The 12,727-nt window shown below is 36.2% G+C and overlaps 1 protein-coding gene across 2 annotated transcripts in view; it reads left to right on the top strand.

Annotated features, from left to right (window-relative positions):
• Nucleotides 1-12,727, top strand: part of TRAPPC11 (trafficking protein particle complex subunit 11) — a 55,977-nt gene that overhangs the window by 4,696 nt on the left and 38,554 nt on the right. For both annotated transcript variants that reach the window (XM_004481742.4, XM_004481743.5), the window contains exons 4-7: nt 3,054-3,124; nt 4,014-4,128; nt 10,076-10,175; nt 11,120-11,193. In XM_004481742.4, the coding sequence (XP_004481799.1) occupies nt 3,054-3,124; nt 4,014-4,128; nt 10,076-10,175; nt 11,120-11,193 (360 nt within the window). The remainder of the gene's footprint in view (nt 1-3,053; nt 3,125-4,013; nt 4,129-10,075; nt 10,176-11,119; nt 11,194-12,727) is intronic.

The raw sequence follows: 12,727 nt of genomic DNA, 5'->3' as shown, positions 1-12,727 counted from the left end.
TTTGCTGTGTGTTCTTCCACATCTGCTTGTCTTTTTCTTCCCATCTTTCTCTTTAGGAGACACTGGGGACTGATGCCTGACCCTCCAGTGTGGGAGAGAGGCACTCAATTGCTTGAGCCACTTCATCTCCCTGGTCTGTTGCATCTCTCACCGTCTCTGCTCTGAGTCTCCCTTTGTCACATTATCTTGCTGCGCCAGCTCTGTGCTACAGGCCAGCTTGCCTTCACCAGGAGGCCCTGGGAGTTGAACGTGAGGTCTCCCCTATGGCAGACGGAAGCCCAGTCACTTGAGCCACATCTGCTTCCCTCTGTTGTTTTTTTTTAAAGATTTATTTATTCCACACACCCCCTTCCCCGTTGTCTGCTCTCTGTGTCCATTTGCTGTGTCTTCTTCTGTGTCCACTTGCATTCTTGTCAGCAGCACTGGGAATCTGTGTCTCTTTTTGTTGCATCATCATGCTGTGTCAGCTCTCCATGTGTGTGGCACCACTCCTGGGTAACTGCACTTTTTTCACACAGGACAGCTCTCCTGTCAGTATACACTCCTTGCACGTGGGGCTTCCCTACGTGGGGGACACCCCAGTGTGGCAGGGCACTACTTGTACGCATTAGCACTATGTGTGGGTCAGCTCACCACACAGGTCAGGAGGCCCTGGGTTTGAACCCTGTACCTTCTATGTGGTAGGTGGATGCTCTATTAGTTGAGCCAAATCTGCTTTCCCCTCCGTTCTCTACTAACATTTTTTGAAGGCACCTGAGTGCTGTTTAGACTCTAGTGGTCACTTTGGGGATTGCTGACTTCCAGTGAAATTTGTTCAATTCCTAATAGATAGCATAAATATTACCTGTATATAATAATTGGATATGTGAAGAAATTTAGAAGATAAGTTAGTCTGGATTCCCATTGCTTTTTATTGCGTTTATATATATTTTTGGAGATACAGTAATTTACTCTTGAGACACATAAAACATGTTTTTTGCAAAGTAACAGGTGTTTATTTGGGGACTTAGAATTGCAATTTGGGGAGCATAGATTCAGGTAGAAATTCAAATATTCCAACCATGACACTTCCAGGCATGGGTTTTTAAAGGAAAATATTACATAAGTTGTTTGTGGTTGGTAGATATTTGAGGTGCTCCAAATGTCCTGAGTTTAGATAGTTAACTGAGTTCTTTATCTTGTGGTTAGTTTATGGTGTCCAGATGTCCTTGGGATTTTGAGAAGCATTGTTGCTTGAATCTTTGCAGACCATGGCATTTTATGATATGTAGCTGAGACCTGCCTAAGAGTCACCTACAGAATAACCTTCCCACTCCATTTTAAATCGCTTACCTATAGTTACTCTATTTTCTTTTGCTTCTTTTTACATTTCCCCCTTTCAATCAAGATCTTTCTCCTAAAAGAGAAAGCAACACTGGAAGTCATGTCTCTCATAGTGGGGAAAGTAATGAGTTTATTTACAAAGTTTGACTTTGAGAGGGCTCACATTGGAGCAACAAAGAGGTTTTCAGGGGGTGACTCTTAGGCATTAATTATAATTAGGCTTAGTTCTGTCATTACAGAAATAAGAATCTAGTGCAAGCTTCAAGATCAAGGGCTTGGCATGTTAGCATAACTTGGGAGATAGTTGTGGCTGGTAAGCAAAGTTTAAAATATACTACGAATCCAGTCTCCCCAAGATACAAGATTTAGCCAACTAAATAAGTCTCAAGCTTCATGTAATATTTCCCTAATTCATGTAATATTTGAATTTTCTCTTTGATGCCTCTAATATTTACCCAGGTTTGAATGCCTGTGGGTGTGGCCAGCAATGGTGTCCCTTCTGTGAAGTCTAAATTAGCACAGACCCAGCAATTTGATAGATTGTCTAGGTCAGCAGCTGGGATAAAGGATGATGAATGGCAAGGGACCAGGAAGAGAGGGTCAGGGTGAGAATGAGTAGTTTAAAAGGGGTAGGATTCATTCGGGAAGGATGAGATGGATTGGGGTACAAAGACGCGGTGAGGAAAAAATAAAAATGCAAATAAGAGAGCTAATAGGATAGTAATGAAGATCTGATTTCAATCTGGTGCAAATAAGTTTTGGTCTTGATTCTTGAGTTGGCTGTCTACATCACCTGCCATCAACTTCTGAGTGACTTAGCCTAAGATCACAGTAAGTAGTGATTATCCCAGGTCTTGGGATAGCTGTCTACTCAGATGCCATCTACTTCTGGTCCTTGGTAATTTTGAGCTTTAGGTCCCCAGTAGGAATGGATTTCCAGGCAGGACTTTAAGTGAGAAATGTGAATCCAAGAATCAGTACCTTCTAATTTAGCTGCACATTTAGTTAAAAGTCCCTGGTAGGGTCCTTTCCAGTGAAGTTGGAGTGCATCTTTATGACATAAAATACTTTGGCTTTATCACATCTCAGTTTCAGAATAATTCATCTTTTTGGATGTCTACTGTATATAGTACTGCTATAAAGAATTTTCCTGTAATTTTTACATACAGGTATATATTACACTTGGCTTTTTTTTTTTTTGAGGTACCAGGGAAAGGGATTGAACTTGGAACCTCATATGTGAGAAGCTGGCACTCAACCACTGAGCCACATCAGCTCTTCAGAGTTGGTTTCTTTGTTTGCTTTGCTTGTGTTTTGTTTTTAGGAGGCACTGGGAACCAAACCTGGGACCTCCTGTGTGAGAAGTAGGTGCTCAATTGCTTGAGTCACATCTGCTCCCCACACCTTGGCTTTTAAAGCAGAGTTTGTAAGGATTAGAACTTGATGTGAGATTATAATTCTTTTAAAATATAAATCATTGTGTCATAAATGTTTTTGTATGCAGGAAACGATTTCCTTTGAACTTGTTTTTTATCTTTCTTTAGTTTACTTGCTAAGCTTGTATTTTATGTGAAGTCTTTTTTTAAATTAAAAAAAATTTTTTTTTGGAGGTAATGGGATCAAACCTGGGATGACTTGGAGCTACATCTGCTCTCCTATGTGAAGTCTTGAATACAATTTTTAAAAAAATTAATACAGTATGGTTAATTAATTATTTTTTTCCCTTGCAGGCAAAGTTTACAAGGGAGAAACACAAAAGTTGCAGTGGTTCTGATTCAGAAGAAAACTCCTTTGCCCCCAGGTATCAAAAGGTTAATTAATTAATTAATTAATTGCCTTAAACTTACATTACCTATAATTTTTATTATAGAAAGTATAATTTTTAATGTTTAATTCTTACATGTATTTAGTTATGGGGCTGATGGTATGGTAACTTAAAAAATACAATAATGCATGAATAAATCCTTATTGTAAAAAATTAAAATAGAATATAAGCCTTCTTAAGTACTATTCCCCACCCCCCAGCTCCATTTATCTCTCCATAGGCATATATTAACTAATAAAACAATTATTCTTTTGATCTTTAAGTAAGAGTGTTATTTACTTATTTGAAACCTATGTGAAATTATATTGCTTATGTAATTTTTTTTCTCAGTGAGTTGAAAAAATGCTGTAAGATTTGTGATTTCCTCTAGGAAATGCCATAGTCTCATATCCTATTTCTTTTACCTTTCCAGACTTAGCAAAGCCCAAAATATGTTTTTGTTTCTATGTTGAAACCTATAGCTTCCTAAGTGGTTTTGGATACCTCTTTTGTGAATTATTGCTGCAATTTTTAGTTATGCTTTTTAAAATAGTTATGTGACTTATCTGTTGGCATTACTTGGCTTATCTTTCCTGTCCTGGTTGAAAATTTCCCAGTGTATCCCCAAAGACATGTGCTTATAACTTCTGAGAACCCACGTACCTTTTAAAGGCTCATGTACAGAGTGCAGCCATAGAACATGCTGCTAGAACTAGAAAATGTTTCTGCTTGACCCCTCACCTTCCAAGGCTTGCCTGCAAATCCTGTTGACATGGTGAAGAGTGGTTTGCATTTTTGTTCTTCATTATGTTATTCAGATTTGGGAAAATATTTATGAAAGTGCATTAATTATTTTTCTCTTTGTCTTTATGGGGCTTATCAACAGGAGAAGATGTCATTGCTTCAGAAAGGGCTGCAGCTTTATGTAATGCTTGTGAACTCTCAGGAAAGTCTTTGTTTGTACTACCCCACACTGATCACCTGGTGGGTTATATCATAAGGTAATTAAAGGTCTTCTAAATTTTTTATTTAGATGGTTAATTAGGCATTGAGAAATCAGTAGCTTAGACCTATTTACTTAAGGAAAAATAATATATGTTCATGGAAAAAGTTCTAATGGTACAGAGGATTTAAGGTGAACACTGAAATTCCCCAACTCCTTAGCCTTCTCTGAGCCCGAGTTATCTACTGTGAACCATTTCTTAAATTTCTTTCCAAAAAATTATCTTTTTATATAGAAACAAATATATGTCTTTTTATTACATATTCACATGCAAAAGAACACAAAATATATTTAATCATAATACATAGTGAACTGCCACTTAACATTGCCTCTTTGAGAGTTTTCCATTTGTACATCTAGGTCAACTTCACTTTTTAGAATGACTACATGTTATTTCATTGTGCCTCCCAGTAATTACAAATGTCCTTTTACTGCATATTTGTGCTTTTTTATATGACAGTGTCTCCTCTTTTGGCTTTTTTGCTTCATTTTTGATATGCTGATGTGTGTGTAGAAATATTTATTTTTTTAAGAAGAGTCTGAGCCCCATCATATGTTACAGAGAAATTTTAAACCAGTCATTTAAACTTTTATAGTGTTTGTTTTACTTATTTTTTTGTGTGGATGCTGTTCTGCTAGATAAAATGCTTTGCTAATGCTTTGCTATATATATATAGAGAGAGATACTGATATAATAACTCAATTAACTAAAGCATAAGAAAGCAATTATGCAGACATTTATTTTATTAAACTTCTGTTAATAATTGGGAGAATATAAAATAGGCAAAGGATTGACAGATGGTTCCAACTGCTGCACCATAATCCTTTACAATGCATATACTATAGATATAAGCTCACCAAACCAGGGGACACACCGACATACCTGGCCCACCTCCCGCCAGAGTCCGATTGGATGCAATATAAATATATCTATATATATCTATATCTAGTTAGTGAACCATTGTTAATTGAAATAATACAATATAAGTGAAGGATTATCTATAAACGGAGTCCAACTGCTGTATCCCAATCCCTCACGATATGCGTACATACATTCACAATCTCACCAAACCCAGAGACACACCTACATACCCAGCCCACCTCCGGCCGGGGTCCCAGTTGAATGCAAAATAAAAATATATATGCATATCTAGGTTAATAAGTCTATCCTGACAATTAGACTGAGAAACAAGAATGACATAATCAGTGAAAAGATGAAATCAGTATTGATCAGAGGCACAAAATAACAGAAAAATAGAACAGTCTTATATAAAAAGTCATCAACATCTAGCTCACAGCTGGGAAGTCCCGAATCAGCAGCCAATACCAGAGTCTTGACTGAAAACATCACCTGTGCAGAGTACCCTCTCCCAGGGTGGGACTCCACCTGTCCTGACCAGGGACTGTCCCTTTCGTTGTACTCGTAATCAATGAACTCGATATTGTAGGTGCCAACTTGCAAGTACTGCATCTGTTCCCAAGGAAGTGGCCAGCCTCCTCAGAAGGAATAGAACACTCTGGGCAGGACATTCCAAGGTTTATGCGTCAATTCCTGAGAAAGTGGCAGGCCTCCCAGGGAGGACCACAATACTCCCCAGAATGCACCCTATCTGTTCTTATTTGTTTAAAAAATCCCCAGTTTGCCCATTGTTCTAGTTCTCACCATTCCTCCTGAAATAGAAGTGCTGACCAGCAATGCATTGGTATGCTGATTAACAAAGCTTCCTGCATAATATTTCACTTTTAGGTTTGAACAATACTCACTAAATTTTTTCCCAATACAGATACTTTTAAAGGATTTTGAAAATTAAAGTCTTGCATTTTTTTTTGCTAAATTCAAGAGCAGTTTAGTGTACTTTGATTATTGCTTCTCTTGCATTTGTTCTTGTCTCTCAGAAGCAAACTTTTGAAAATGACCTACTGTGTGATGTTATCTGCCATTCTCATGGTGTATACATGGCATGGCTTCTAAGACAGAGAAGCATAAATTCAGTGAATCTCAACAGGGTAGTTTTGCCCCCCAGGGAACATTTGGTAATGCCTGAAGACATTTATGATTGCCTTGTCTGAGGGGGTTGACGTAATGACTCTGGGTAGAGGATAAGGATGCTGCTAAACAGCCTGCAGTGCACGGGACAGTTCTGCACAACAGAGAAATTACCTGGTCCAAAATGTCAGTGGTGCCTAAGTTAAGAAACCGTGCCTTAGCCATGGTCATCCTCCCTCCTAAGCTTTCAAAGTTAATACCATTGTGGATATAAGAGAAACAGATGTGGGTTCTGTTCTTAACCATTTATGGTCTAATTGGAAATAAAGAAGCATTTTAAATAAGGACTGGTCAAAATGACTGGTGTAAAAAGCAAACGTTTTGGATCCACGGCCTCCAAAATGTGGATGTGAGCTCAGGGGGTATGTAAGACAGTCTGTTCGAGATGAAGGGAGACATTATTAGAACCGTTCTTCATATTTATTTTTTATCTTAAAAAGAGAGTAAAGCTGAATATTAGTACTTCATAGTCAGTGTCGAATCTGGGAGGAAAGTAAGTAGCACAGGTACTAGTGGCACCCTCACTATTTTTCAGAGCCTTTTAATGTATTAAACATACCCACTACAGGATGTCAGTGACTTGGTTATATCTAAAAAATGTAGAAGTGATAGATTGTTTATAAAACTTTTTGAGTTAAGCATTTAAAAAAAAAAAAACTAATGAGTTAAGCATTTTTTTAAAAAAAGCATTTTTTTTAAAAAAGCTAATGAGTTAAGCATTTTTTTAAAAAGGTAAGTGTTCTAAATTTTTACACAGCTTCTCTTATGACATTATGCTGTCAGTGGCCTGGAAACTAGCAGATGTTTAAAAATAAAACCACATACTTTACCTTTCAAATACAAGGTGACATTGTAATAATGAATAAGAAAGGTGCTTTTCAAAGGAAAATTGTGCCATAGAGATAATGTTCTGAAAATGGCTGTTTGGAAATGTTTCATCCTTATGTTATTTTTTTCCAAAACCATATGTGATATATATGATATATATAAATGTTTGCTATCATTTTCATCATCTGCACTCCTGAAAATCTTGGAAACAATTTTCTAACTAGTTTAAAACTTTGAAACAAAGTTTCAGTGGGTCTGAATTCACTTGTTAAAAATATATAACAACCTGTACAAATATACAGATGCATACAGTTAGATTTTGGATCTCTGATCTGTTTGTCTTACCATGATGTAAAAATTGGGACTGCTGTAGACATTTTATTGAGTGGGGCAGTAATGAAGCAATATTTAATTTTCCCCTTCACCTTCTTTTACTGAAAAGGATAAGAAGAAAGAGGATATAAGTAGCAGGATTTACTTGCTCCTATTGCTGCTTCTGCTTATTCCCTTTATGTTCAGCCTGTGGCCCAGGAGCTACCTTCAGTAACATCTTTTCCAGAACGTAGTAGTAGTTCCTTCCTATTCCCACCAAACTGTTGTGAATATCTTTGTCTAAGTCATAAGCTTCCAGGATTCAGGAAAGCCTATTTCCTTTTAGGCTTAAATTGCATTTATAGCTTGGATGTTCGAATATTCATTAAAAAATGGTGGCTCTGTTGCTTAGAGTTAGTCATAACTTTTCAAAGTTCAGCTGTAGTTGACAAAGGTATACACTTCTATAATCTCTTTTTTTTTTTAAGTTCCTAATTGATGTGCTAGTGCAATTGGAGCAGAAAATAGACCCTAGAGCACCTTCATGTGAATTTTGCTAAGAGTGAATACCACGTATTTTCTGGTGAATAGCTAGAGTAGAGAGCTGCTTGTAATCAAATTTTTAATCCAGATTATCTAGTAGGATAAGGTTTATTTTGAGACAGGTCAAATAATATATTTAAAATATGTATGCTTGTGTATGTATTTTTATATGTGTGTGTTTGTTGTTTGGTTCAAAACAAGTAGATTAGGTTTCTCTCTTCCTGGGGGAATTAATTGGGCAGACTGGAAGCATCTATATTACATACCAGAGAGCTTTGAGAATGTAAATTCTGTGATACCGTTTATAAGTCCTACAGGATTTTAGAGAACAAATAGATAGCTGGAAGGCTTTAAGAAAGAAGGACCACAGCTGTGCTGAGAAGGGTTAGATTGGTGGGAAAGAAGTAGTAGTTATTTGGGGATAGAAAATCACGAAGTATGGACTTTTAAAATTCAGCTAGTTTAAATCATTAAGTGGGAAGACTGAATTAGTTGGGTTTCCTGTTGTTGGAAAAAAACAAATTCAAGGTCTCCTTCCCCAGAAAAGCGTTCTTAATTGTTTGCTGTTATCTTAAAAATATAATTTTGAATTATTAATATTTTGTGAAAGAATTGGTCTTTTTACTAACTTCACATTTTAACTAAACCTGTCATTCTTTAAATTTATGATTTTGAGGTTGGTTATATATTTTTTCTCAAAACAAAAAGCAAAAACACTCTAATAGACTAAAAGTGTATGAATTTAAAAAATGTAACTCTTCAAACACTTCATCTATATCCAGAGATATTCCTATAACTATTCAGTCTTTTATATTTAAGGGCAGATAAGGATTTGATTCTGTATAAGTAAGTTTAGAGGAAATAATAGGGTTTATCAGGACTGCTTGCTCTCAATTCTCTATATTACTGGTTAACAGTTGTTTTATCTCTGGGTACACAAACAACTTGAAAACTGAAATCAAGCTTATCTTGATCTTTGGTGAGATAATCTAAATTGATAAAGCTAATATCTCTGTTGAAGAATTTTTTGTTTTTGTTTTAATTTTTTAGAATGACCTATGGCTACACCAAATTTAGACATTCTATTCTGCCTTACTGTTTCCTGTTTGTACATCTTTAAAGGACAGTCTACATTTATATAGTTTTTTAAACATTATGCAGTTAGAAGTTAGTATCTGATTTAAATTAGTTTCATATTTAACATTTTTTAAAACTATAGTTTTGAAAATAGAAAATCTTAACTTAAAAAATCCAATTTAAAATATATCTTCCAATTGCACTTCTTTGTATATGCGCAGATTTTGTTTATTAGTAAAATTATGTGGCCACAATTTTACAACAAAAAAATTCCCAAAGTGGGCATCAGTTGCAATAAGACTTTGACGAACGTCTTTCTTCACTGAGAGCTGGCCTTGCACAGATCTGATGTATGTAGTACTCTGTAGTTCTGTTAGAAGGGGTGGTGTGTGTGTGTGTAAATATTATAAAATAATATATGTAATTAAATTTTTTTGACTTATCCGTTATATTCCTTTTTTTCTTTCTTTCTTTACATTGATACCTTAGATGTGATATGCTTCAAAATTCTGTGTTACTTGGAAGAGGAAAAAACTTTTGAAGTTCAGCCTTTATCCATGAATTCAGCTTTCTTTCAAACCTTAGGAATATACTCCCGATTTGTACTTTTTCACAAAAGAAACTTTGAGTTTTTTATTTACCTCTGGTAGATTTTCTTTGTTTCTGTGTAATTTTAAAGTTCTAGAATGAATCAGGATTTATATTATGCAAATGATATTTTTACCTCATTGGTCAGGTCTCATTTTTGGTCCTTTTCCCATTAATTTTCTTATTTAAACCTTAAATACAGAAATCACCAAAAATAGTGAAATCTAATTATTGGATATATGTTTTTCAGAATTTTTATAAAATTATAAAATTGTGGAAGTAATTTTGTAGATTACCTAATTTTTAAAATAATAAAAGTTATTTTTGTCAGTTATGTCTTGGATTGTAAGCAATTTTAAATGACTTTGAAGGGGTCTTTTAGATTGTAGAGATTGAGTTTGTATTTTGCTTTACTTTTTCTTTTTATCATAGGTGAAATAGTTGATGTTACCTCTGTCAGAATTTTATTTCAGTTCTCACAAATGTGATTCTTGAAAACAATTTGGTTTAAAATAACTTTAGTACTCAAATGTTGGGTTTTTTTTTACAGATTAGAAAATGCCTTTTATGAACATGCACAGACTTATTATTATACTGAGATCCGAAGAGTGAAATCTCATAAAGAATTTTTGAATAAAACAACACACCAGGTACATGTTTTATCCTAAATAAGGAGGTAATAAAAGCATTGTAGAGAAGATTATTCATCACTGATTATTTTTGAGGTGATTATTAAATGGCTGTAATGCTTTGAAACTTCTAAAGTAGTTTTTAAAGCTTTTTTAGGGGGGGTCAGGTACTGGGGTCCGGAGATTGAACCTGGGACCTTGTTTGTGGGAAGCCGGCACCCAGCCACTGAGCCATATCGGCTTCCCTGAGTTGGTTTTATCGTTCGTTTTGCTTGTTGTTGGTTTTTTTCAGGAGGTGCCAGAACTGAACCTGGGATCTCTAAACTGGGAGGCATGCGCTCAACTACTGAGCCACATCTGCTCCCCTAATGCTTTTTTTTATCCCCCCTGTGGCTTTTTTTTTTACATACTGTCTGCTCTCTGTGTCCATTCGCTGTGCGTTCTTCTGTGTCTGTGTTTATTCCCCCCCTTGCAGCTTGCTTGCTGTCTGCTCTCTGCGTGCTCTTCTGCGTTTTTGGGGGTTTTTTGCTTGCCTTCCTTTTTGTTGTGTCACCTTGCTGAGTCCACTCACTGCAGTGCTTGCATGCCAGCTGCACTCCCAGCTGCACTCTGTGGTGCTTGCGGGCTGGCGGCACTCTGTGGCGCCTGGTTGAGCTTGCCTTCACAAGGAGGCCCCGGGACGTTAACCCGGGGTCTCCCATATGGTAGACGGGGGCCCAGCTGGTTGAGCCACGGCTGCTTCCCCCCTAAAGCTTTTGAAAACTTATTTGTCTCTATACTCTTTCCCTGTAAATTTCTTAAATATAGATTTTTCTGGCCTTCTGACCTCTATCCTTGGTTGCTAGAATAATTCTTGTACTTCTGTTTTGAATCTGTCCTTCATACTTTTATGAATTCTCTTGATAAACATAATTTTCACATTTTAAAGCAAGATGTGTAACGATTTGTCTTACTCTTTTTTCCAGCTTTTATTTGTTAGACATCAGTTCAAAATAGCTTTCTTCAGTGAATTGAAACAAGATACACAAAATGCTCTGAAGTAAGATTCTAATAGTTAAACTAAATTTTTATGTTAACAATATTAATGACAATTTGTGATCTTGATCAAACTTTAATTTTAAAATGTTTATGTTAGAATCAGATATTTAACATTTTCTTTAGTTTGTCCAAAGATAAGGAATATTTTGGATTTTTAAAAAAATTTCCGGGAAACGGACTTGGCCCAGTGGTTAGGGCTTCCGTCTACCACATGGGAGGTCTGCAGTTCAAACCCCGGGCCTCCTTGACCCGTGTGGAGCTGGCCCATGCGCAGTGCTGATGCGCGCAAGGAGTGCCCTGCCATGCAGGGGTGTCCCCCGCGTAGGGGAGCCCCACGCGCAAGGAGTGCACCCGTAAGGAGAGCCGCCCAGCATGAAAGAAAGTGCAGCCTGCCCAGGAATGGCACTGCCCACACTTCCGTGCTGCTGACGACAACAGAAGCGGGCAAAGAAACAAGACGCAGCAAATACACACAGAGAACAGACAACCGGGGCGTGGGGGAGGGGGCGTGGGGGGGGATTAAATAAATAAATAAATCTTTTTAAAAAAATTTGCATTTTACAATCTGAAGTAAATTTTGTAGTGTTATAAAGCTTTCTAGTTAAATAATTTAATTAAATTTTATTTGAATATGCTTAAATATATATATTTTTTGGTTATCTATTTAGATAGAATATATCTAATATAGTTAGAATTATAATATTAAAACTTTTCCCATACTCCTGACTTTTTGTATATGCAGTATATAAACTCTAGGTAAGAGATTGATTTCCAAAGTATAATATCCATTAAACACTAAGTCAGACTACGAATTTTTTAAGCTTATAGGGTATTTATACAGTTCAACTATTATTCATTTTTAGTTTAATGATTTTTTAGGTTTATAATGCCTCTCAGTGGCATTATTTTCCATTCATGGGCTCTGCTCGTAGTCCTGAATATTAGCTACAGATATGTTGACATTTGTTTAAGTGTTTTGTTCCTTTGCTTTTACCAAACCCAACTTAATAAAACATGATATTTTTCCAGCTTTAACTCAGTTTTTCAAGATTGGCAGTGGCAGTGTAACAGAGGGATAAAGAATAGCTATATCCTAAAATTGAGGAGAGGCTAACTGTAGGGGAGAAAAATACAAAAGTAAATAAAAATAGTCAATCAGAGGACTCTTGCAGGAACCTGTTCATTTTGTTGTGAAGCGCTAAGCACCAAATTATGTTCTCTGAATTTCAGCAGTGTCACATACTTAAGATAACTGGCTTTAATATAGTTCATTTTTTTCTGTTATTACTTAAAAACCTTCAATTCCAATTCTATTCAGAAATAATTCTGAAGAGAAAAATATTTAATTAGGGAAGTTAAGAGCAAGCATTTTGTTGTGGAGAAATTAGCTTTGAAATTTCCCCATTACCTTCCATCTGAGGCGTTGCGTGCTGGACAGACATTCCTGGCTCTAGAGTCTCCTCGCGCACCACATTTTCTTTAGCACTGGTCGCTAGAAGGACATTTTCTCTTCCTCTCCAGCCTATTCATGAAAC

The sequence above is a fragment of the Dasypus novemcinctus genome, chromosome 1, assembly GCF_030445035.2.
Source record: "Dasypus novemcinctus isolate mDasNov1 chromosome 1, mDasNov1.1.hap2, whole genome shotgun sequence".
NCBI classification, from domain to species: domain Eukaryota; kingdom Metazoa; phylum Chordata; class Mammalia; order Cingulata; family Dasypodidae; genus Dasypus; species Dasypus novemcinctus.
This window is presented reverse-complemented; position numbering and strand designations above follow the sequence as displayed.